Here is a 26,880-nt window from a genome sequence, read left to right on the forward strand (position 1 = left end):
GTCTTTTCAGCCATTTTATTTCAAAACCATTTGAACAGGAGAATGTTTATTTTTTATACAAAATGACAATTAAGGCTGTTACATAGACATATTCAGGATTGAGGCACATAATAATTTAAGAATCCAAAAGTATCTTTGAAAAACAAATGACTTTATTGCAGCACTTTTAATAATTTTGCACAATTATATTTTTGGGAAAAAAAACTGTTTTGCATAATTGTTTATGAATCAGATGTCATACATTAATCCTGTAATACAATATGCAACTTTTCCATAGGCTCCATCAAAGTTGTGCATAAATTTATGCATGGTGCTTAATATAACCAATTCACTAAAAGTAGAAAATGGAATTTTTGTAATAAATGGAATTTTCTTTTTTTTAAATAGTTGCAGAATACGTTCATTGATCTATTATGATCCCAAAATATTTTTCCTGTCTTGTTGCAGACAGTTCTGACCCAATCAGCACACAAAATTAAAGGTTTTTTTTTATCCAAGTTAATTATTTTATACTTAAGACTGAAGTCACTGGTCACAAGGATGCAGCACATTATTGTATTCATCCTTATTTGGAAATTAAGGCTTTGAAAGTCAGATTTTCTGTATGGGTTCAAAATCTTTAATGGATACTGAATTAATGCACTTTTGCACTAATGTAATGACTATATACATTGCATTAATTTCATGAGTCATTCAGGTCTTGAAGCTTTTTTTGTCATTTCACTGAATTTAGTGATTTTAAAGACTTCAGTAACTCTTCAGAACTGATTTTGAGTAATTATACATAAACTATTACTATGGATAGATCTACTACATGTATATATTTACTATATATATTAGTGTGTGGTGTATGTGTGTGTATATACACACATGCACTCAAATATATATTATTTGATTAATAGTATTTTATCAATAGTATTCTTTTTTATTGGTAGTATTATACAGTTTGTACATGACTAGCTCTTACCTCTAAGTCAAGTTATTTATTAACAAGTTAAAAAGCATTGACTGCATCAGAAATCCTTGAGGAACTCAATTTTTTATTTCACCCCTATGAAATTTCCCATTTATTCCTACTCTTTGCTTTCTTCAGGGCTCCTAACTTTCATCATGAACCTTTAATGAGAAACTTCATGAGCAGAACCAACAATCTAACATGGCAGTAGTAGGTTTAACATAACATCCTTGACAATTGTTATATTACTATGCTGTTATATAGCCATATGTATATATGGCTATATATTGGTGTATTCTATTTTGTTTTGGTATAGTTAATTTTTGAGCATTGGTCCACAATCCCAAAACTCTTTGATTGTAATTGTTTTCTAAAAGCAAGTTACTTTCTTCATTGCCAGTCATCCTTATTGTCCATCCATCAAAATCCATGGTTTTTATTGATGAAATGATAGAATGTACTACTCCTGTAGTTTCTTATACTAAGAGCTAGGAGTTGGTCTCTTTTTTAGTTGAATCCAGATGCCTTTGCTTGGACGAAGAATCAGTTCTGCAACCATACCAACATCCTCATATTTCTGCTTCGTTTCAATCCAAAAATGTCGCAATATGGTTGCTAAAATTATCTTTTCTTCTACCAGGGCAAAGCGTTGACCTATATATGAGTTTCAAAAGTAAAGGCATTAACTGAACTGTGATACTAAATATTTATTCTCTAGTGATAATATTTATCCAATGTAATTCAACAACAGTCAAGATAACAGATTGATTGGTTAAGGCTGCACAATACATGAAACTCTAATAATGGCTCAGCCAAAACATCACTGAGTGATATTAGGAGATATATTCTATCCTTATTAAGCAGCTAGCATTATTATACAGATGTCAAATCAAAGCCATTCCATTGGGTAAAGCAGCGTAATAGGAAGTAGACAGTACTATGGTAAACACATTGAAAATAAATTTTATATCCTTCTAACATTCTCTTCAGCTGCAAAACTTCTTTACTGTGAGACTTTTCAGAGGATTGATATTCCATCATTTTACTGAGTCTTTGTATCTTTGGGGTTATATCACCCATTGCTTTCAAACATATTGAAATTTTTTGTAATCACTAAACCGGTAAAACCATTAATGAGAATAATCCATGCACTTGGTTGTTCTCATTAAACATGATTAAATTATAATGATTACCCATATGTTAACATCATTGGCAATGAAGTTTGTTTGATGATAAAGGCCTCTGCTCCATTTAGAGGTACAAAAGAGAAGAAAGGAGCAACGAATACATGAATCTTAATTTATAAAGAAATTATTCATATTGTAGGAAATAATGGATGCTGGTTCTATCTCAGCAATATAATGACAGGCCTAATTTTTTCTAGTGCAAAATACAAAATATTAGACTGAAATTACTAGTTAAATAAACACACAATGTCTTTTTATCTATATCTTATGCACATTTTACTCCTAAGCAAAAACAGAGAAAAGTAATATAATTATTGTAGGAATTAAAAGAAATATATAAATTATCTTTCTGTTCAGTGCTGGATTCCATGAAATAATGGCTTAGACATGACCACCACAACTCATTTAAAAACCTCCAGTCCAGGGATATCCAACATTGTTCTAAGCAAATGCTCCACTACTTATCAACTTCAATCATGTGGCCATACTTCCATTGCCCTTTGACCCGCCTTCCACTTCTAAAGAAAATAAGTTCTGCCAATTCTCAAACGTATCAGCTTTTTAGATATTTGTAGTGTTTTTATTTCTGGTCTTAGACTGCTCTTTTAGAAGCTACATATTATCTCTCTTTTAATTATTCCCCATACCACTAGGTTTCCAGATCGTTGTCATTATTTATATGCCTTTGTTATTTTCTGCATAATTATTTTAAAGTGTGATGTCTTGAAACATCCTTCTTGATATTTTCTTCCAAGAAAGCAAGCATGAATTGTGACACTTCTAGGAGTTACTCCAAATGTTTATACTGTCTGGTGAGACCACATTTGGAATACTGCATCAATTCTGGTCACAATACAAAAAGGATCTTGACCCCTAGAAAAAGTGCAGAGAAGAGGAATAAGATGATAAGGATGATAAGGAAGCTAAATCATACATGAATGATTGAGGAAACTAGGCATGTGTAGTCTAACAAAGAGAAAGACTAGTGGTAATGTGATAGCAATCTTCCAGTACTTGAGCACAGACACCGAGAAGAGGGGCTGGATATATTCTCCAAAACACCTGAGGGCAGGACAAGAGCTACTGGATGGAAGATTACTAAGGACAGATCCAATCTAGAAGTAAGGAGAAATCTCTTGACAGTAAGAACAATTAATCAGTAAGAACAATTAATACCTTTGAAGTTGTGGGTGCTCCAACACTTTCAAGGGGAGATTGGACAGGCATTTGTCTAGAATTATATAGGGACTCCTAGCTGAGGAGGGGTTGGACTAGAGAATCTCCAAGCTCCCTTCCAACTCTATTATTCTATGTTCTAATTATTACTTCTTTGGGGGAAAATGTCATCATTACAAGAAATATCATTCTTCAGAGAACCAAGGGATATACAACTTTGTTCTGTGTACATACCAATGCAATTCCTGGGCCCAGCAGAAAAAGGGATATAAGAATATGGGTGTCGCCCAGCAGAATTCTCAGGAAAAAAACGCTCTGGTCTGAATTTCTCTGGCTCTGGAAAATTGTCAGGGTCTCTATGCAATGCATATGGCAGAATCATGATATTGGTCCCTTTTGGTATCTTATATCCTCCTGCCAAAGAACAACAAATATTTGTCATCCCATGATAGCAATAGCATTTAGACTTATATACCATTTCATAGTGCTTTATAGCCCTCTCTAAGTCATTTACAGAGTCAGCATATTGTTCCCAACAATCTGTATCCTCATTTTACCAACCTCATAAGGATGGAAGGCTGAGTCAACCTTGATCTGGTGAGAATCGAACTGCTGAAATGCTGGCAGTCGGCAGTCAGCAGAATTAGTCTGCAATACTGCATTCTAACCACTGTGCTACCACAGCTCTTTAAGTTGATAAAGTCCAATAGCACAAAACTTCTCCTTACAACCTGTTCGGAGTACCTACTAATATAGCATTCCTCCTTCAGAATACGGGCAAAAATTGGAACAGAAGGGAAAAGACGAAGTGCTTCTTTAATGACACACTCCAGATATCGCAGTTTTTTTAAATCTTCCATTGTGATGTGATGGTCAGAATCACCTGATAAAAGAGCAAAAATATGCTAGCTCAATAAGGTAATTACTACAGAAGAGTTATTAACTCGGATACAAAAACATTTGCATGCTTGTGGTAGAACAGCTTTAATTGCCAAAATGTGTTAGAACTGACTGGTAATGTCCTTATCAGAGAACACTATGTACGGCACTGGTCATCTAGCTTAGATATAGGCTCTATCTATTTATAAAATGATAAATGAAAGTCTTGTTTAACCAGAATAAGGACTAGGAACTGGGCATGTCTAGCCTAATGAAGAGAAGTCAAGCTAGCAATATTTGAGAGGTTGTCACAGAGAGAAATCGTCAACCTATTCTCCAAAGCACCTGAGGGCAGGACAAGAAGTAACGAATCAAATGCCATCAAAGAGAGATTCAACCTAGAATTAAGAAGAAATATTATTAAGTGAGAACAATGAATCAGTGGAATGGCTTGCCTCCAGAAGTTGTAAATGCTTCATCACACTTTGGAGGTTTTCAAGAGATTGGACAGCCAATTTTTCAAGAATTGTATAGGGTATCTTGCTTGAGCAGGGGTTGGACTAGAACAGCAGTTGCCCAGTGGTGGGACATGGAAAAATTTTGGTGGGCTGCAGTAGAAATGGCCCCCAAAAGCAATTAATCTGGGCCATGCAGTTTTCGTGCCTCCCAGCTCTCTGAGGGTTCCCAGAGTCAGGTCCCTGAGATGCATGCGCCAACCAGCTCCTACACCCGGCAGAGGCGGCAACAGCAGTCCCCTCCCCAGCGCCCTCTGTTAGCTCTCCCCATTAGTTCTCTAGGTTTGAATTGCTCCCACCTCTCTTTCCTCCCCTCCCACACCCACGTGCAGGCAGGAAAGGAAAGGGAGACGGAGCTGTGCACAGCTCTCCACGCTCCCACCCCTTGCTGCCTCTCCCAACATCGAAGCCTCGGAGATGCAGGCAAAGCCACCACAGCGGTAGCGCCCTGAGTTGCCTTAGCATACTCAGTTAGTTAAGAATCGGCTCGGTCTCCCTTTCCTTTCCTGCCTGCACGTGGGTGTGGGCTAGAAATTCAAAGCTAGAAAACTAATGGGGAGAGCGTGGGAGCGTGCATCTCAGGGACCTGAGCCGGAGGGCATGGGAACTGCAAGTGGGAGTATTTGATTATTTCGAAGAACTCCTGGAACATGGTAGAGTGGCACTTTGTAGGTCTCAGTGAAGGAGTGAGCTTTGTTTCATTTCCTTTCCTCCCCTGGTAATGTGAGACATGCTTTCTCTCTCCCCCCACCCCCAAATAATCACTGGCTATGGTTGGGTTTGTCAGCAAAGTGCTAAAGCGAGCAAAGTGCCCCCAGGGACACCTTTCCTTGCCTATCTGCAGGTGAGGCTGCAGATCTGAGCCTCTCAATCCTCCACCTGGGATCTGAAAAGAGCTCCCACTTTCTCCCCCTCCTCTTCCCCAATTAATCACCAAGAACGACAGTCCTTCTGCAGGCAGATGCCTGCTGAGAAGCCCAGGCGCTGCCCCCCACGGACAGCAAAGCCCCCTTTCTGCCTCTGCTTCTCCTAGCGGCAATTGCCCGGAGGCCCCTCAGCTCAGACACACAAACACACACAGACACACACACACGGCCCACCCTTCTGTCTCTTTGGAAGGTGCCAGGTGAGGGGAGGCTTTCAGCCCAGAACATTTTATTTTGTTATCATTAAGCATTTACATTTTTGTTATAATTAAATAAGTGTGTGTGTGTGTGTGTGTGTGTGTGTGTATCACGTATGTATGTGTGTGTGTATATGTATGTGTGTGTGTGTGCGCGTGCGTGTATGAAATTTATATTTAACATAAAAATTATATTAAATATATTAGCTTTTAAAAAAATGTATTAGTGGTCCTCGAAATTTAAAAGTGTGAGTTTGGTGGTCCCTGAGATCCAAAAGGTTGGCAACCCCTGGACTAGAATATTTTCAAGGTCCCTTCCAACTGTGTTATTCTGTAATTCTGTATCAAAGTCTAGGGATCAATCTAATGAAGATCATAGTCTATGTGAGAAACGTGGAATGTGAGAAAAGTGAAAGATAAAGAGAATGAAATGAAAGAAAGAGAAATGAAGATTTGCGTACTTGTGAAGCTAAAGGAAGGGGGAAATATGTAATAGTTCTAACCAAGGGGGCTCTGTCTTGTGGAATTGAATTAGTGAATATATGTCAAAAAGAAAAGATATCTCTTTAATTATGAATGAACAGGGGGTAAAATCTATGATTTTGGTATATATTGGTGTCATCTCGAAGTGTTGTGGGTATCTATTAAAATAGGAATTCATAGGCTGGTGACAGACTCATGCTATACCCTAGGGGATTATTTCACACTGAAAGTGAAATAATAGGTTTCAGGAAGTGACTTAAGATAAAAGAAGATAACGTGTCCAGGAAGGATGGGAAATTGAATGAGTACAATTGCAAACAACTCCCATTAAGAATTTAAATGGGAGAAGTATAAAGAGACCAGTATGCAGTTGTTTAAAACATTGAAGAGATTTGTACCAGGAAATGGGAGAAAACATAACTAAAGAAAAATGCAGATTAGTCTCTAGAAATCATAAGAACTCTGACAGAAAGCCTAAACCTCAGAACAAGCTGATGTTTGTAAGATACCCAAAACAGCAAAAAGGGTTCTTTGGATATGCTAGAAATAAAGGGAAAGGAAAAGAGAGTGTAGGTCCATTAAGAGGAGAAAGTGTTGAAGTAGCGATGGGTGAAAGTTAAAAACAGTACTTCTGATACCGAATTACAATTAGTTTGCAACTGTCTTTTCTTAGAGCCCTGGTCAGTCATTGCTATGTCCCTGGTGAAACAGGAACAGCACCTCTGGGTAGACAAGATGTTAAACTTAGCTCATTTAATTAAATTCACATTTCCAAAGTAAGATGGAATACCTGTCAGGAAACTAGTGAAGGAATACATGAAGGAATAATGATCTTTGAGAATTCCTGGAGGACTGTGAAGGCCCAAAAGATTAGAGAAGAACAAATGCCATTCATTTCTTCAAAAGGAGAATTCAGAAGAACTGGGAAATTACAGAATTTGACATCTACATTGGACAATGTCCTCAAAGAAATTATTCAACATCATGTTTCTGAGACCTTTAGACAGGCAAACTAAAACTAACAGGAACCAGCATGGGTTTGTTGCAAACAAATAATGCCAGGCTAACATTATCTGCTTCTTTTGATAGAACAGCTAGCTTAATAGATTAGGAAATGTCAACAAAGATTTTAAATGGATGTTCCACTATATTATCCTTCATAAAGTAGCAGTATATGGGATAGTCCTTTTCAACTCTATGATTCTATGACACTACATAAGTTTTAAGGTCATTTGTAGTCCTAGAATCAATGAGAATAAATAACTTCTTAAAAAAGATCTTTTGCTTTGAATGCAAAGCTGGAGTATAAATCTATTGAAGTTCATACATTTATACTAGACAACTCATGCCCTGATGGGTTATAATTTCAGAGATACTTCCTTACCTAAACAGAGAAACAAGGGTGAGTAAAAAAAGCAGTTTAAGAAGAAGCAACTTCCAACTTCCCACAGAATCCATTCTTCCTTTCTTCCCTCCCTCCTTCTTTCTTACAGCCTTTACCTTCCTCCCTCCCCTCTCTTCTTCTCCCCTCCCCTCCCCTTTCCAGTAGGCAGGTAACTGGCTGCAGTTGGTTAGGGGAGAGAATAAGGAAATGCAAGACTGGCTGAAAAACTGCCACTAAATTGAAAATAAAATTCATGTGACTGTGGCAGTCAGTAGCACTGAAGCTGCCACAACATCTCCAGATTTCATTTTGTCAGGAGTCATGGATCCCAGACTTTGCACACATTCTTTAAGTTAATCTACTTAAGATACCTTGGTCCAAAAATTGTTGCCCTAGGATGCATTATTTCACTTAATTAAAAGTCATGACAACAAGAGTTTTAGCAATATATAGATTATAGAGTTAAAGACTGATTGCTGAATATGACAAATCTATCAGGGTAAAGCATGCATGGGAATAAATATAATGCTTAGTGAATGATTCAGCATTAAGCAGAGAGAAATACAAGGATATGTAATGTTTCACTGGCTGTTTTAGTGTATTTATGTCAAATAAATAATGAATGTGATAACATTGAAGATGTATTTGAAGTTGGGGACATGAATATTTGTGCATTTTTGTTGCAGATAATGCTGTGTTGCTGGCCAATGTTTTGCAGCAAATTTTATATAGATTATGTATTTTGACAAGGAATTTGTGTCTGAAAAATAGTGTATCAAAAGTCAAAGTGGTTGTGTTTGACAGAAAAAAATAGATAATAGAAACTTAAATCTAGAAAATGAAAAAATAGAGTAAGTAGATGAATTTGTGTACTTTGATAGAACATTAACTAAAGACTGGAAAAAAATGGGAAATCATTTCTAAAGGTGGAGAAATGTGTTCTGAAGAATAAGTGTCTGTCAAAAGAAATTAAATGACTTCATACAAGTGTGTCCTTCTTCCTCCTTATTTAAAGGAGTTTAAAGAACAAAAGACAATGTAGACATGACACAGAAGTGGTTGAAGCAAGGATAATCTGCAAAGCTAGAAAGGTATGTAAAGGTGTTAAATAACTATATTTCTTTTTCATCTTTTAAAATGTCTTACTATTTCTTTCTTTTTCTGTGCTTTATAATGCTGCTCATGCAAAAAAACAAACATATGCTGTATGTACAGTGTTTTGAAGCTACCTTGATATGGCCAGGAATAGAAATTTTGATTCAATATCTCAAAATATTTTCAAAACCAGTTTTGACTGAACTGTAGTTTCAAAGATCAGAACACGAACATCTTAATAACATTTCTATCAGCATAAAAACCTATCATAATAATAATACTACAATCTATGATTCTTCTGGCATTTTCTAAGGCCTCATGAGTTAGTAAATTGGTATTTTGATTTTTATGGTTATTGTTAATAAGGAAATTGTCTAACTTTCTACAAATGCTCCTCTTAAAGAAAAACAATGGAACTCCCTTGATGGTCAAAAGGCATAATATTTATGGATGATCAAGATTACTTTTCAGATGTCAGCTTTCAGAGTTCCTTATTCCTCTGGGTATAATATTCCTGACCAGAATAGAATCTGTGTGAATTCTATTCAACCCCAGAATTATACTAAAATGCGTAAGAGGAAAGAAACATTTACCAAAAACTTCATCCAGTTCACTGTTAACTTTTCTTTGAATTTCTGGATGACTTGCAAGTAAGTAAATAGCCCAGTTCAAGGCAACAGCAGTGGTATCATGACCCTAGGAGGAGAAAATTCAAACTATAAAACTTTATTATAAATTTCTTAACTTGGTATCTTGTCAATGAGTTACAACACAATTACCAACAGCAAACCCTTAACAGCCATGCTGGTTGGGATCTAAGGAAGTTGTCACTCTGATACCTCTCAATATCATTAGGCCAAGGAAGCCTGCATAACTGTATGCCAGTTGATGCAGTTCAACCAAAGTCAGGCACACAATTTTCTCCCTGAAATCAATGGTCATCACAATACTTAGCTTTGGCAGGTTTACAGCAATACTTTTGCTTTTAAATAGCAATGCTGGAAGGACAACATGAAATTACAATGCAAAAAGCAATCATGAAAGAAACCTTGATTCAAAAGCCAAAATTTAAAGGGGGCAAAAAAGGATAGAGAGCTTGATTAAAAGGAACGGAGTATTTTGACTGTGTAATATATATGTGCTCACTAATGGACAACTGAACATTAAGGCTGATCTCTTGAAAGACTTGTAGATAGCCGAAGGATTGCACAGATCTATTAAATATGGTGCAGCCTAGAACAAGATCTTGTTTTATTTTTTAGTTTATTTTAATTTTGCTGTTTCTACTGGAGGGAGAAAGAAGGAAGCATGTGGGAGTTCCCGTGTTTGCATTCTCTCTCAAACATAGGAACTCCTACATGCTTCATAAAATAACAAAACATCAAAAGAAGGAACTTTAAGTGAAGGCTGCAGTTAAATTTAAAAATTTTGGAGAGGTTGAAAGCAAGGTAAAAAAATAAAGAGGTGATGCAGAGTCTATTCTCAACAGACATTTTGGAGTTTTGCTTGTTTGGCTGCTTCTTCTTGACATGGAAGAAATTAATCTTTATTTTTTTCAACTAAATAAAAAGACATGGGACATGATATACTGACAATGATTACCAATTGCTGTTGGAAGAAGTCCAGGAGTTACAAAATAGAAACTTGATGGGGCAAGGACAGGAGTGGGGGAGGCACAGACACAAAACTAGGGCTCGAATTTCCACCTTTAAAATGGTCTCTTCTCAGTTTTTATCGTTGTCATTATATAGCACTTATTTACATCATAACCACCTGGCATACTCATTATGGTTAAGGACTTTGAAAATGGATATGCCAGGTGGCTATGATGGAAATAAGTGCTATATAATGAGTCTCCCTTCTGGGGAACTTCCTTCCTAAGAGAGCCTAGTTCAAGCCTTATTCTTCCAGAGGGTGTATAATCTTATTCTTGGTCACATATTATGTGGATTAAAAAAAAACTGGTCTCTAAAATATTAGCTGCTCTAAGGATGTTTGCCATTATAGCAGAATGTAAAATAAACATGGTTAAGTGTTAGCATATTACAACTGGTAGCCTAAGGAAAAAATATTTTATTATGCTTTGTAGTCTTACAGAAGAAAACAGTGGCATTCAAAAGAGAAATGATCTGATTTCCAGTGATCTCTTTGCAGTTGTGTTCTGATCCCTTTATACCTCAAACATAAATGTATCCACTTCCTCTCGTATACCAATGTAACTCAACTTCTCCCCATCTTCATCTCTGGCATCCAGAAGCATATCAAGGAAAGCTTTCCTCTCTTTGTTCTTTCCCAGGTGATTGTTGCTGGCAGCACCCTTTTGATATCGCTCCTGTTGCTTTATTTTGCACAGTTTTTCTTCAATAACCTGAGGGAGTGGGGAGAAAACACCATTTAAATATAATTCAAGATATGCTATGTGCAACACCATGCAAAAGTACAGGTAGTCCTCAACTTACCACAATTGAGCCCAAAATGTCTGTTGCTAAGTGAGACAGTTGTTAAGTGAATTTTGCTCCATTTTTATTACCTTTCTTGCAACAGTTGTTAAATGGATCGCTGCAGTTGTTAAGTTAGTAATTGATTTTGCTTTGCAAAAGTTCGCAAAATGTGATCACATAATTCTGAGGCATTACAACCATCGTAAACATGAATCAGTTGCCAAGCATCTGAATTTTGATCATGTAACAATGGAGATGCTGCAACAGTCATAAGTCTGAAAAATGGTCATAAGTGACTTTTCTTAGTGCCACTGTAACTTTGAACAGTCACTAAATGAACTCTTGTCAGTCAAGGACTATCTGTAATGAACAGTATCTGCTATTCTTTAGGAGGAGAATATGCATTCTGATGGTAAATAAAGGGAAATCAACCACCAGCATTAGGCAGACCTAGATGGGCATTTCCTTGCTACCTAACGTAGGATCAGGCTCAAGCTATAAATCAAAAAATTGTTCTGTAAAATCAATCTGAACAGAACGACATAGGAGAAACTGTATCTCAATGAACAGAACCTCTTGTTCCATTCATCAGTATATTGAAAAACTCATAGAAGTTGGTGCTGTAAGTTGAAAAATTTTAAATGGATTGGGTAGGACCTTTAAGGTGCTCACCAATCTCAAGGTTGCATTCTATCTATCTAATTCAGGGGTCTCCAAACTTGGCAATTTTAAGACTTGAGAGTTGAAGTCCACAAGTCTTAAAGTTGCCAAGTTTGGAAACCTCTGATCTAATATATCTATCTGCCAAATTTAGAGATATCTCTAAATCTCTGAAGATTGTTTGGAAATGTAGAGTTCAGATTCCCTGTAATCTTACACCTTATCAGGATTCAGATAAAAAGCTGTACTCAAAAAAAGACTCGAAAATACTTGATCATAAATGGAAGGATAGGCAAAGGGCTTTTATGAGTACTAGGAAAATATCCCAAATCCCCGATATACCCACATATAGAGACTTTTCTGGTGGTGACAAAGCAGTAATAGTAGGTTTAGATTGGATAAATTATTGGTCCAAGAAGCTCTAGATTCAAACGGTGACACCACCACAAAGAATAGACATTTGACAATTTGGTCATTATTTCTTTATAAGGCTAAGGTAGGAAACATTTTAAAAAGCTACGTTACTGAAGTAACAGAAAAATACAATGAATCAGATGAAATGTTTTAAATACTAACGGGTGTTTCACTGATAATGGTTCATACATTCCTTCAAAGCTGTTCTCTCAAGCCAAACTCCCCGCTCACTCATGGTTTTCTAAAAGTAAATGTGCTTCATTACTGTGCTTTGCACAGCTTTTGGGATGTCTCTCAGTTACCTCAGAGAACTGTTAAGTTGCTGTTGGTGGAATAGGGAGAGAAATCCCAGAAGTGACACAAATTAGGCTGCTGCCTCTCTCAGGGAGAAGAATCATATAGACTGCCGTGGTGCAAAGCTCTCATGAAGATAAAATGAGACCACCCCCCACAGGCCTAATACTCAGATTAATGTCAAATACAAATATAAAAGAGGCATGACTGCAAAAGCTGGATACAAATAAGTTAGCAAGCTATGACAGGAAGAGGCATTCTGGAACTCACTTTATCTGTAAAGCTATGAAGTATCTTCAGGTTCATGTGATGTTGCCTTCCTTTTCCAGATATATTGTACAAAATGTTGGGCCAAAGCCATGGTGATTTCTGTCTCAGATGAATTAAATCACTCATACTAGAGTAACAAACAACAAAGTTATATTACTTTTGTAGAGTAGTTTGTTGGCTATTCATATGCATTAATGATATTACCCATTTCTGGTAAGAGATATCTTCAGAAGAAAAACAAAGTCAGGGAACACCAGGAACTTAGCGTGTAGTAATTTGTTATGTGAATGTATAGTGTACTTTTTAGTTAAATGTTAAAAGACTAGATAATGAACTAATTGACATCCCTTAGCTGGCTTGGTCTTCTGCCATAACATTTTTTTGTAATCACCAAATGTGCAATGTGATTTGACACATAGCTTGCTAGCAGTTTTGTCTCATTTTTGTATAATGTTGGAATAGGAATTGTGCAGTCTACGGTATATATGTAAAACTAATTTGTCAGTTCTGGGACTCACTAACTGGACTTCATTAATTTCTAACTGACTGTTGGAACATATTTATCTATTGGAATATATGAATATATCGCCATCTTTACACTCACCTTTGGACAGCTTTGACATAATCTGAATTTTTGTTCTTTTGTGCACCAATATTTTTGCCCATAGCTGTTTCTAGAGAAATAAAAAGGAAGGTTGTGGCCTGGTTCACATTAGTCACAAATCCATAATACTGATTGCCTAGTTTTGACTAGTTATCTCTTGTGTGTTCAAGAGTTATAATCCTTAGAATTTTGATTTAGCATGTTTATGTACTAAAGCAATTGTGATTCACTCAGTAAGGCATGGTTAAGTAACCTGGATTTGGAGTAATGTATGACCCTAGCTGTTAATGAAATTCATGACATTCACCAGCTTAGAGGGTTGAGTTAATTTATTTCCAAAGACTTGTCCTATTTTAACTGAATGCAGTGTGAAACAGAATATTTTGAGTTTGTTTTGCTGGTTTTTTTGAGGCATGAATTCTGCAGAGCTCCATTCAGAAGGAATTCTTGCTCCAGCTTTCCTCCTAGTTTCTGAGATTAAGGTCCTATAAAAGAAATACTATCAGTAGATTGTATTTCTCTTTGGCTCAATAGAAAAAGTTGCTATCTTGTTGTCAAATATCACAATAAATTCCTTTCTGTAACATAAACAGACAGATTTTTAGACTTTATTTCAGCTTTTTATATAGTGTTACTAGACAATAATCAAATCTTACCACAGATTATATCAAGGGTGCATAATACAATGTATAAACTGAAGTTGAATGGATCTTTGTCCAGATGTTGTTCAAGATTTTGAACAAGGATATTGGCTTGTTCAATCATCACCTCAAGGAAATCTACTAAGATCGTGAAATGGAAAGTTGGAGTTAACATTTTTCTTCTGGAATGCCATTTTTTCCCAGTGCTGCAAAAGAACGAATTAAAAATAATAGGGCTGTGCCAACCAAATCTTTCTTCTACACTACTATGACAGATGAGAGAAAGAGGGAGGAGGAGGAGGGAGAGGGAGTTACTGCAGATAAAGACATAAGATAACTTTTTATTTGAGCTTCATCAGATGTGAATTTTAGGCCCCAGATTTCCTAGCAACAGCAGTGTAGGCTATGGACTTTTAGGGAAGTTTACACCTGCGGGGGGAGGAGGGGGGGCTTCCAGATCAAAGAAGGCTGCTTTCAGGAGCCTTACAATATAATAAGGGGTGTGCATAAGTGCACAATCATGCCTAACTTTCCTGTCCTATTATCCCCATTTATTCGTATCTATTTCCTGTATTCTTATTCATGTTTATACTTTTATCTATTATCTTGTAAGCAATTGACAAATCAAATAAATAAAATAAAAATATAGTAGCTTTCAGAACTCTGGACTCATACTTGTATTCTTAAAACTTCAACAAGGAATTTAGAAAAAACTCACTTCCACTGTAGATTAACTGCAGTGCTGCTCTATGTAATTTCAACAAGTGATAGCTATTAGTAACTAAAAGAGAAATCCACTTAGGTTCTGGTTAAAGTCCACCTATATAGTGAATTTTGATTATACTCTCATCTCCCCTTCAACATTTAATATCTTCAACTCTATTTTGATAACAATGATTTAACTGTAGCAAACCATGGCTTATAGCAATACATGAACCCCGCCACTTTATCTCTCTCTCTCTTTTCTATTTAGTCTTAAATTAACAATTTGAGGTATTTCTCTCAGAAGAACAGAACTAAAACCATAAATTCAGTATATTAAAATCACATTTAGGATTGACTCATAAAACTCATGACTTCCATAAACAAAACCTGATCAAAATATTGTTTTTCTTCATAAAACCCAGGTGTTGAATAAACATAAGAAGGACTTATGTTTGGCCCTATACATTAAGACCCCACACACACACATATATATCATCACATGCCAACATATAACTGTTCCACTAGCAATGGTTTGGGGATGGGTGACATTTTGACACATTTATATGGAGATGTGAGGTATAATTTCAGATATGGCAATCTCAGATCTAGCCTCTTCTCCTTTTGCCAGTGTGTTTACATATTCAGGAAGACTTAAAGAAGGATAGAGGTAATAGCTTAATCAGGTCTTAAGATTTCCACAAGACAGTGGTTCATCACATGATTCAAGACCATGCTTTAATTAACAGCAAAATAATCAAATTAAATTTTGCCTCACCTTGTTAGAAGTCCTGTTCCCAGCCAAGGTTGAAGAAATCGATAGAGATAGGACTTCTCAATAAATGTTGAATTACGCAACACTACCTGGAAAATACACTATATTGTAACTTTAAAATAAACAGGAATTGATATTTTCTGCTTTATCACTTTATATTTATGTGAAATGGGAGAGAAAATCAGAATTCTGCATCAATAGCCCAAAATCCGACAATTTATAATCTGCATTCATTAGGCAAATCAAATTAATTCCATGTTGATTGTTGTAAGGCTAATCTCACACCAGAGCATTAGCATTGGTCAGAGCCACTCAATGTTGTGCTATATGAAAATGTGAGATGTATTTCTTATACCTGCTCAACAAAACTATTAACAAAAATGTTGAACAGTATAAGTAAGAATATCAGTCTGCAATCTGATCAGAATTTTTTTTCATGTAGTATGTATCCATTAAGTTATAAACCACTGTCTCATCACACCATCAAAAAGTATTTTGACAATTGCTTTGCTCATGAAAATATTTTCATAACCTACTAAACAGCTAAACCAAAAATTAAATGACATTAGTCTCACAGGAATTCATATATTAAGTTCAGCTGATCACTGGATTGTTTTCAAGATGACTGATTGATTTATGTTGACTGATCTGTATTATTAATTTTCCTTAAAGAGGAACTATACTCTCTTTCAACCATCTGATATTTTATCTATTTTCCAGTTCTTCTTAAAACAATAACTAGAGGTAGAGCCAGAATATTTGCAAATTCTTTAAATATCCTTGCATCAAAGGATCTTTTGAATCCAGGAGATCTGAACTCATTCAAAATAAAGATTGGCTGAGATTCTGCGTGGTACAGAATAAGAGAAAATTGGACAATCCTATCTGCCATTCTACAGCCAAAATTTCAGTGCTGGAGTCAGGAGCTATATCCAATCTATATCCAACTTTTCAGAGCTGGTATTTGGCTCCACAGTATCAGAGATACTAGGTTTCTCAACCTGGTCTCTCCTCCAAGGAAGATGAGTCTGTCCAGGTCATAGCAATAACAATGCTTTGCATACATGCTGGCTGTGGTTATCCAATTTATTCATCCATGCAGTTACATTTGTTTGGAGGGGTTCAAATCTATGTTGATGAAGTAGTGGGTATGATTCTTGATCTTAAATGGTTGGTGTTAGCCTTTGAATTCCTGATAGCTTAAGGCCTATTGGAGGTATTATGTCACATGTTATAAAAAAGCCCTTTTATTAGAGTGAGACCCTTCTGAATAAACCATTGACATTGGCAGCTAGTTTATCTGAAACCTAAGAGTTGTATCTGGCAATACAACCCAGCTGTGACATTTGCTGCCTGGAAAATTGTTTCTTGCAGCCATTTTGGGAGCACAATTAAGATGCATCTGTTTCCTTGAGTCTTAATTTATTGTAGTAATTTAGTAGTAGTTTATAGTAACCTGCAGTTGTTTTAATTTATACTGATGAATGTTTACTTTTGTAATGCATTCTATTTACACACAAACACTTTGATAATAAAACTGGAAAAAAAGGCAGGCTATAAATCGTAACATTGTTTTTACCATTAAGCCAATTTATTAGAATCATGTGATAGTCTGAATCATCTGCTACACATATGGACTAGGTTTGAAAATACAGTAAGAGTAAAAAAAAAAATTCACAAAAATTGTGAATTCACGTTTCAATTCCTAGTATGAATATGTTCTTTAAATTCTCCCATACAGTTATGCATTGTTTCTGGATAGCACTAGAGGGCCCGCTTTCATCCCATCTTGTAAAGAGGCTTTACTGGTGAAAACCTGAGATGTGAGCTTTTCCAAGGCAGCACAGAAGACAGTGTGATCATGCACTGTCTCAAAGATTATTACTTATGCCTTCACATGATTTCTATCTTTAAGACCACACCCTACATTGCATTTTTATACGTACAGCCAGGTTACTTTTAATAATAGAAATTAGGAATGCAAAAGATATGCCTAAGAGACTAAGTACTCTTAAGCATTCACTCATGAGGATGTATTAGATAGACCCGCTATCATGACCATTCTCCCCACCACACTTTACTGGCAATCACATATATGCATTCCTGCCAACTTTATCTTTAGTGTATATACTAAATATGACAGAGCCAATGATTAATAGCACCAAACTAAAAACCAGATAAACATGATTTCTAGTCCAGCTTTAGACCCAAAGCCATCTCCATGATTTGGGCCAGTCACTTTCTTTCAGCTTGGGAAGAAGGAAATGGCAAACCATTTCTGAAAAAATCTTGCCAAGAAAGCTGTGGGGACTACGGTTCAACACCAGGGAACAACAGACTTAAAGGAACAACAACAACAACAAAAAGTAAAGAATCAGAGCATCTCACTTCTGTTACATTTACAATCACTCTAAGCTTTATGAAGAATTGCATTATTAATTGATGTCATTTATGATTTATAGTTTAAAACAGGATATTTAGTTTTGCTATTATATAATAACATTTTTAAAAACCCATGTGGTTTATTTTCTGTCAGTGGAAAATGACATTGGCCATTTAACCTGAGATCATCCAATATATAATATGTGTGTGCACTCACATGCATATGTATTTCAGAATTGCTAAGTTATTCTTTTAATGAATATCCCAAGTTTCATGCTACTTTAGGGTTCTTCACACTATTAAAGATGTAACCCCTTCTATACTTACCCATTTGCCTATTAAATACAATTGTTTCTAGAAAAGGGCAAACAGGATTTCACCAATAACTTTCTAAACAGAGACTTGGCAAGATATTTCTATTAGGTGATTGTCAAGAGAATCAAAATACTGGCCATCATCCTCACCTGTAAGAGACCTAGAATACTCTTGCATATGCATTGAGAATAAAGAGGGACTCACCTCTACAGTGTCTTGGTGATATAAGATAATGTGAGGGAATGGTCCTACCCAAACTTTTAGCAGTGGTATACAGCGATATTCTTCTGAAAATTTAATTACCTGTTTCCAGAAACCTGGAAAATATACATTCAATTTACAAATGGCAAGTTTATTGATCACTGTTATTTTAAATAAAATATTTACATCTGATGAGGTTTTTTGATCCTCACAAGACAAGACAACAAGATTTGCTAAGTCTTGTGCATGATACAATTTTTAAGAAACTTTTTTTTAAAGAAAAACAAGATTAAGGGCATTCTTAAGTGTGGTTAATTTAGCCGTGATATATGTGATATGCTGAGTCTCAATTATTATATTTATCAAATAATCATTTTTAAAAAAACAAAGCGTCCTATCAAATTCTGTACCTGTCAACAGTGGTGTCCCCCAAGACAGTGTTCTAGGACCAACTCTCTTCATACCCTACATAAATGACTACTGTGATCATATTAAGAGCAACTGCGTCCTTTTCACTGACGATGTAAAGCTATTCAACACCACAGACAATACTGCTACCCTTCAAAAAGACCTTGACTATGTATTAGAATGGTCAAACAAATGACAACTTCAAATCTCAACAAACAAATGCTCTGTCTTACATATTGGCAAAAAAATATCAGAAAATAAAATACAGGCTGAATAGTCAAGACCTTGTAGATGATCCAAACTCTGTCAAGGAGCTCAGAGTACTCATCTCTAATGATCTAAATGCTAGAGCCCACTGTAACTACATAGCCAAAAAGGCATTAAGAGTTGTTAACCTAATCTTACATAGCTTTTTATCTGGTAATATCACACTACTAACTAGAACATACAAAACATTTGCTTGACCAATACTCGAATACAGCACATCAGTCTGGAACCCACATTATGTATCTGATATTAACACAGTTGAGAAACTCCAGAAATATTTCACAAGAAGAGTTCTACACTCCTCTACTCATTGCAGAATACCTTATGCCACCAGTCTCGAAATTCTAGACCTAGACAACCTAGAACTACACCGTCTTTGGTCCAATAGTATATATGTATATATTTATATTTATATATTTATATACTATCCATATAGTATATAAAATCATACATTGCAATGTCCTACCTGTCAATGAATACTTCAGCTTCAACCATAACAATACAAGAGCAAACAATAGATATAAACTCTAGGTTAATCGCACTGAACTTGATTGCAGGAAATACGACTTCAGCAACAGAGTGGTCAATGTCTGGAATACTCTACCTGGCTCTGTGGTTTCTTCTCCAAACCCCAAAAACTTTAACTTTAGACTTCTACTATGGACTTCACCCCTTTCCTAAGAGGTCTGTAGGGGGCGTGCATAAGCGCACCAATGTGTCTACTGTCCCTGTCCTATTGTTTCTTTTTTTTTCTTATATGTATCCATGTATTCATAACTATGTTTTTATTTATACCTATTATCTTGTAAGCAATTGACAAACCAAATAAATAAATAAATAAAATTTAAGTATTTTAAGAATTAAGTAATTATTTAAGTATAAGTATTGACAATGCTGTAGTGCTGAAGTAAGTACTTTGAATAGAATATACAGGATTTGTCTCAAACTGAGAGAACTGCTAACCTTGCTATTTTTACTTTGCTTTGCAGATCCCGTTCAAAGATACCACAAACATTCCCTATGATTCCCAGTTAAACTGTTTGTTTAGTTTGGAGAACTTGTTGAAAGTAAACTCAAAATAACTGTGTTCTGAAATGTACTCTGTTATTAATATTACCAATCAGAATTAAACATGGATTGGATTTCAAACGAAAATAAATTTTCATGAAGTTTTATTGCAAAACACACCTAATGGTACAAAAGTATGAAACAGACACAAGGTTGTTTTGTGATCCTACCAAGTAAGCAAAAGGGTAGCTAAAAATGCTTCTTTGTGAACTTCCATTCCAGTGCTTTAAATCTTATCATTAATCTCTTAAATTGAATTTTCAATGTAAAATGCCTTGAGACTCGGCAATGATAGGAGTTTAAGAAATAAGTAAATCTAGCCAATCTAAAATCATTTATCTTGGTCGATAATCAATATTTTTAAGAGAGGGCCGGAGGGAGGGTAGGTAATCTGGAGAAATCATCTAAGAGCTGCTTTTCTTTTTCTTCTGGCAAACTGGACCTTGCTCTGATTTACGAGCTTAGTACATAAGCAAAGTTCAGATTCAGGATAGATACTGACAAGCAAGTAATCTAAAATTGGGCATATAAGGATTTCATGTAATGAGACACTATTAAATTATGAGAAATACGAATGTTTATTCTGTGAATTAAGTAAACTGGCTTCAAAAATGTTAGTTAAAGTTCTTAATAGCCATTCCCCCACTGGTCTGCAAGTAGCACTAAATAACCTAGAGACGAAGTGTTTACAAGTCAAACTGCAGGCCTACTAGGCAACGATAATGTTTAAAGAGGAAACAGCAATCAACCCACTTTAGATCGACACTTACTTGGAAAATATGCAGGCCAGCCAAAGTCAGCTTTACTTGAAGCTTCTATTGACTTTAAAGCAACCTTTTATTTCTTTTCTAGTTATCTTGCGACATAAATTGAACAAATCTGTTTATTTAGAGTGCTTAAACAAAATCTTAATAAGGCAGGGTCACTTTCACTTTGAGAAGTTATCCTTTAGCGCAGGGATGTCAAACTTGCAGCCTGTGGGCCAGATGTCTCACGTGCTGGCCACGCCCACCTCCATTTTAGCAAAGGGAAAGTCGTGATACGTCACGTGACAATATGATGCAGAGTTTTGACACCCCTGCTTTAGAGCTATTATGTCTCAATACAAACCCATAAAATGACAAATAAAGCTACATCTGGCCTATCCCATTTGAATATAAAATATAATTCTGGATACTTCTGACTTCTACCTTCCTAAGTTAGTACATCTGCACATTCTCAATCTATTCTACCCTGAAGACTCAGTAACCACTGTTAAAAACTACTATATTTATGTAAAAGTGCCCTGTCCTGTTATAGCTTTTTTTTTAATCAGTCAGTCCCACAAGATGGATCAGACCATAAAATCAACTTTTCAAGAATATTAGCATTACATTTTATTGAGATGTTGAAGTACGTTATAATAACAGAACCTTGCAGGTTTGATTGTATTTCCCTCCTTCTTATATCCCATTGAATCAGAGAGGCATTTGCCTGACTCACTTCTGATTATTATATTGCTTCTCAGAACTAAAATGTTTCACTCCACTCTGCCTCGATAATGGTTCTTGCATATGAGATAAAAATTATAAGTTACTCTTTTATAATGGAATTTATATAGTTGGACTAGAAGATTCTCTTTGGCTCTATCTGACGCTTTTCTGTTAGCTTTTTCTTTTTCTGCATAAAATCCCCATCCTATAACCTAAAATGTGTTCAGTCATAAGTACATGATACATTGTTATAATCTTCTTGGAGAATGGGAAAATCTGCCCCGGCTAGGAAACAAGGGAATATCCTCCCAAAGTAAAGCCCAAAGCCCAGCAGTAAAAGAAAGACACTGAAACACAGAAAACAATGTCTTGCTAAATCTCAAGCTTATCTCAAGTTTATCTCATTTTAGAATATAAGAGAATAAGGAGTGTGTGGGGAGGGCATCTTAGGCGTGGCGTGTTCTGTGAAGGGGTATAAAATGTATTGTTTGAATATGGAAGCTTGCTCTTCTTGTACCCAATCCCCTTGAGAAAGGACTTGAAGGCCCGTTTGCAAATGCTTATTTTCTTTAATAAACCTTTGAATTGTGAACCAGGCTTGTTCCTGTGTTGTGAGTATTGAATAATTCAGTTACATCTCACACATACTTCAAAGATTTGCCTTGCCTTCTACATTATCAATTATAGTGAGACCAATATTGTGATATCTTCAAAATACTAGGTAAAGGTGACAAAAGTAAGCCAGACAAATCAAGTATACAGTATATATAAATATCTTGCAGTTATCTTGAATGCCTTAGGTTCCTGAGGTACTCACCTAGTCTGCTGAAAAGGCAGAAAGAACTATTTTTTAAAAAAATTCACCTTTATTATTATAAACAACTCAAGACAGTGAACATACTTGCCTCCAGAAGTTGTGGTGCTCCAACAGTGGAGTTTTTGAGAGATTGGACAATCATTTGTCTGAAATGGTATACAGACTTCTAGAATTCCTTCCAATTCTGTTATTGTTACTCCTTCCCCCTATTTTTCACACAACAACCCTGTGAGGTGTGTTAGCTTAGAGAGAGAATGACCAACCCAAAGTCACCTAGCCAGTTTTCATACCTAAAACCTAAGGCAGGAACTACTTTTAGTAGTTTAGTGTCTAGCCTGGTTCTTAACCACAAGGCCAACTGATTCTCCAGTTAATTACCTGCAGACATTTCTAGTCAGGAAGGGAAGAATTCATCCCAGCTACTACAGAACTCTGTGGCCAGAGCCTTTCCCTATTCTTTTATGAGACCTAGATTTCGTCTTTATATAGAACTTTGCTCAGCTGGATAGAATTCAGTTCAATTTCTCATATCCTTCTGAGTTGTAAATTGTGTCGCAGGAGCAGTTTAATGTTTAGAACCCAATCTGATTAAGGTAGAAAGACTAGGGCTTAACGCTCAACAATTATATTATGGTTGAACCCACAGGTTCATTCCTTTTCATAGTATGCGATGCTTTCACAGTATAGCTAAGACAGGTTGAAACAAAGCTGAAGATCTATCTCTCACTTTTCTTTTCTCTTGTGTACATCAAAGCCTTCTGCTGCAAAACAATCTTGGGACTTCTTTCCAATTATCTTTTTTTCCCTGGAAGAACTGGGAATATCATTTGATCAGCTAAATACTTATCTTTCATATTAATTCTAAAGTTCCATGCAGCTTTTTCATTAATGTGTCTCAATATCTGTGTTGAATCTATGCTATGATGAAGCGTTAAATGAAGGGATCTTTGTGGCTCCAAGAAAGTGGAGATGTTATCACACTTTACTGGCCAACAGCTATGCCAAGGTATGGGAGTCAGAATCATTACTCCTCTTTTTTATAAACAGAGCTAGAAAATCAGTTTTCTCTTCTCTGACTCCACCACCAGAAACTAGATTTGATGTGACAGTCTGTGAAACTGAAATACAAATTAATACTGGAATATTATTATTTTGTGTACTTTTGCTACACCAGTTCCGATTGATAGGGGTATGTGATATTTTGGAAATGGGAAATGTCATTTGTTTCGCATTTATCCATAAGCTTTAAAATACCTTCTATATATCGTTGATGTATACACTTCTATGTGTATTCATAACAGGAGTAAGCTTATCTATTTTATGATGCTAGTTTATAATAATGTTAACTAACTAGATTCTAGGGCATCTCAAGCACATTAAAAAGAAATGTTTTATTTTCCTTCCTGCCCTGAATTTGTCACTTCGTTTGGGTCACCAGCTTTTCAGTTTCAAGATATACCCATCTAGCTGAGCTGTTCTATCACCCTGTGTAAATTAGCCTGATTCTGAATGCAAAGAATGGTTGAAAGTGCATAGAACAGTTACCCTCATTTTCAGAACAGAACAAGCTACTAGGATAGTGATACTGAAGCTGAGATGCAGATACAGAATGGATGGTAATTTTAAACCTGACTTATACTAGGTGTATAACGTGCAAAATAATTCATTATGAAAGGGCTACTTCGTTCAGATGATTCGTGGGCAACATCTAACTCCCTCCCGCCCCCCCTCCCGTTGTAACACTGCGTTTTCTCCCCCGTCTTCCATCCTAACAAACTTTCACATTTTCGTTTCGGTCCCAAACGCCCTTTCTGCTTCAGCCTTCCCTCCGCTCCCCGCCTCGGCGCTCGCCAGCTGACTAAGGAGGTCGGGGGATTCTATAGCCCGAAGTGTCGCCGCCACCGCCGCGGTTCGCCCCAAAAATGGGCGGGAAGTTTTTACCTTCGGCGTCCCTATCGAAGAGCAGAGAGTTACCCAGGATGGGATACCAGGGTTTTATCTCCGGGATGGCGTTCATCTCTTTCCATTTCCAATAGTTGAGGAGCGCCAAGAAGGAGAGGGCGGCGGCCAACAGAGCAAAGACCGAGGCGGTCCCAACCGACCACCCGAAGAAAAACGCGCTGCTGACCAGAGCCATCCGGGATTCCACTTCCTAAAAGCTGAACTGCGCGCTAACGAGCAAGGTGGTTTTGCAGACGGGAGTTCAGAGATACAGCCCGGAAGGCTTCGAGGAGCAGAGGAAGGAAATTCTGGAAGAAAGCGAGGAAAAGCCCAGCCAGATCTCTAGATCGGCCGTGGAACTGCGGAACTTCAGGTGGGGACTCTGCGATTTATGTAACCCGAAGACTGCTGCGAGAAAGGGAAAGGCAAGCGCGACAGAGCCACGACTCCCGCCCTTTCCAACTCCAAGGCGTAACCAAGTCTTCACTCGTGCTGCAGCATGTAAACAGTTACTAATCCATGTGGCTCTTTCCTTTCCGGTGTGGCCCGTTCCATCTCTAGAGAACAGAAACTGGGAAGGACCCCTCCTCCTGCTCTCTATTGTCGTTGCAAATCTGCTCGGGTTTTCCTGCTGCCTTTCAACTGGGGTGTTTGAAGCTCTACGGAGGAAATCGTGGTGGTCGGCGGTTTGTTTTGTTTTAGGAGTAGCCCAGCTCCGTCTACCCCGTGTTGCATTAGCACTATTCTGCCTGTTAGTTAGCAACAGGTACGGGTATGTGTATAGACATACCCACGTTGCACACACACAAATGTTGCAGTACATTAAATGACTGCCTATTAAACCAATGAACTCTCTATTGTAGAATCCATACATTCCCCGGGGGCACTTTTGTAGTTTCTGCCATGGGCCTTCTCACCCCTTGCCCACAAATTCCTTGCTTCCTTGCTCCTGGAGGAAGTCAGCAGTCCCTCCTCCCTTCCCCCGATGAAATATTTGGGGAAATATTAAAAGAGGCGGGATAGAATATTTCCCCTAAAGAAGAAATGGAAACAATCTTAACAAAGACAGAAAGCAACCCCCATCTCAAGCAAAAGCATGAAGAGGCCATTCTTGAGGAGATTTGGTAGAGGGTCTCAGGCTTGAGCAGGGGATTGCACCAGAAGACCCCCAAGGTCCCTTCCAATTCTGCTATTCTGTTATTCAATATGTACTTCTTAAGTCCCACAAAATACCCTAGGGCAGGGGTCTCCAACCTTGGCAACTTTAAGACATGTGGACTTCAACTCCCAGAGTTCCTCAGCCAGAGGGAGTGCTGATTGGCCCATAAAGTTTCCTGCCAACTCTAAATGTTCTAAGGTTGTTGAGAAAAAGAAAGTCACACAACTAACTTCCAAATGCTTTTCAGCAATTGAGAGCAGGAAATGCTGCCATGAAGAAAGGCTGAGTTAATATTCTACAACAATGGACCCCAACTTTGTGGGCACCAGGGACCGGTTCCATAGAGAAAGGATTTTCTGTGGACTGGAGAGAGAGTCGTTTTCCATTCTGCCTGCACCCCCTGGATGGTGTTTGGCTTGTTTGCACAGCCTGCTTGCTGGCATACTGCTGATCAGAACCAGTCCATGAATCTGGAGTTGGGGTCCCTTGTTCTACAAGTTATATTCTACAAGATCATAAGTCATTTCTTCATGGTGCTATAATATGAACAGCAGCACAAAATAGCTTGTATGTGAACAAAGGACAAGTTGATTGGTAATTTTTATGAACATCCACATTTATGAACAAGGGTTTTGCTGTTGCAAACCAAGTGGCAACTAAAAGTTTTTATCACTGAGCTTAAAAAGTGTTTATTTCTCAGTAAACAAATATATTCTTTTTTCCCATTCTCTATCATATTATTTTTTATCTTTTGTATTTTTTTCTGTGGCAGCACTGAGCAACATATTCTTAAACATTCTATGTAAAATCTTCCTACTTTATATCACGATTTTAGTATTAATAAAGTTTTTACATCTACACATTAGAAGAGACTTCTGGGACCGTTTATGGAAGGAAAGGTTAATCCTCCCAGTGCACTATAATCCCAATGAAATTTCTATCCAATTTAAATAACAGCAACATGCTATTAATTGGTCCTTTGTGTTTATTAGATGTAACCAAAGACCTGATTTTTATCTTCCATTGCACTAGTCTCCATTAGTGGAGATTTACATCCAGTTGTTTTCTTAGACATAGTCCACGTCCCTCTGTCATGTATCTCTTGAACTTACCCAACTCCATTTTCAAACTGAATTATTTTCCCTCCTACACTTCAGCTGCCTGGGAACGTCAAGGTTCAGAGATACAAGCTGAATGCACAGCTGACTGAGGGAAAATGTTTTGTGCTCATTTCTCTATACCCGGGTCCTCA

General features: G+C 36.9%; 1 protein-coding gene across 2 annotated transcripts; it reads right to left on the reverse strand.

Moving 5' to 3' along the window:
* Nucleotides 1–25,687, reverse strand: CYP4V2 (cytochrome P450 family 4 subfamily V member 2). 2 transcript variants are annotated; one of them, XM_087936274.1, is made up of 11 exons: nucleotides 24,470–25,687; nucleotides 18,500–18,612; nucleotides 15,602–15,687; nucleotides 14,137–14,327; nucleotides 13,481–13,550; nucleotides 12,877–13,003; nucleotides 10,974–11,165; nucleotides 9,391–9,493; nucleotides 4,067–4,201; nucleotides 3,553–3,732; nucleotides 1–1,609 (listed from the first exon to the last, which is right to left on the reverse strand). In XM_087936274.1, the coding sequence occupies exons 1-11, from the start codon at nucleotides 24,663–24,665 to the stop codon at nucleotides 1,437–1,439; spliced, it is 1,566 nt and encodes a 521-aa protein (XP_087792400.1). In that variant the 5' UTR covers nucleotides 24,666–25,687; the 3' UTR covers nucleotides 1–1,436. The 2 variants fall into 2 exon arrangements, with proteins under 2 accessions (XP_087792400.1, XP_087792401.1); XM_087936275.1 differs by lacking the exons at nucleotides 13,481–13,550; nucleotides 14,137–14,327.
* Nucleotides 25,688–26,880: the final 1,193 nt, after the last annotated feature.

The sequence above is a fragment of the Pseudonaja textilis genome, chromosome 6 (assembly GCF_049901715.1).
Source record: "Pseudonaja textilis isolate UNSWEBS1 chromosome 6, rPseTex1.2, whole genome shotgun sequence".
NCBI classification, from domain to species: Eukaryota; Metazoa; Chordata; class Lepidosauria; order Squamata; family Elapidae; genus Pseudonaja; species Pseudonaja textilis.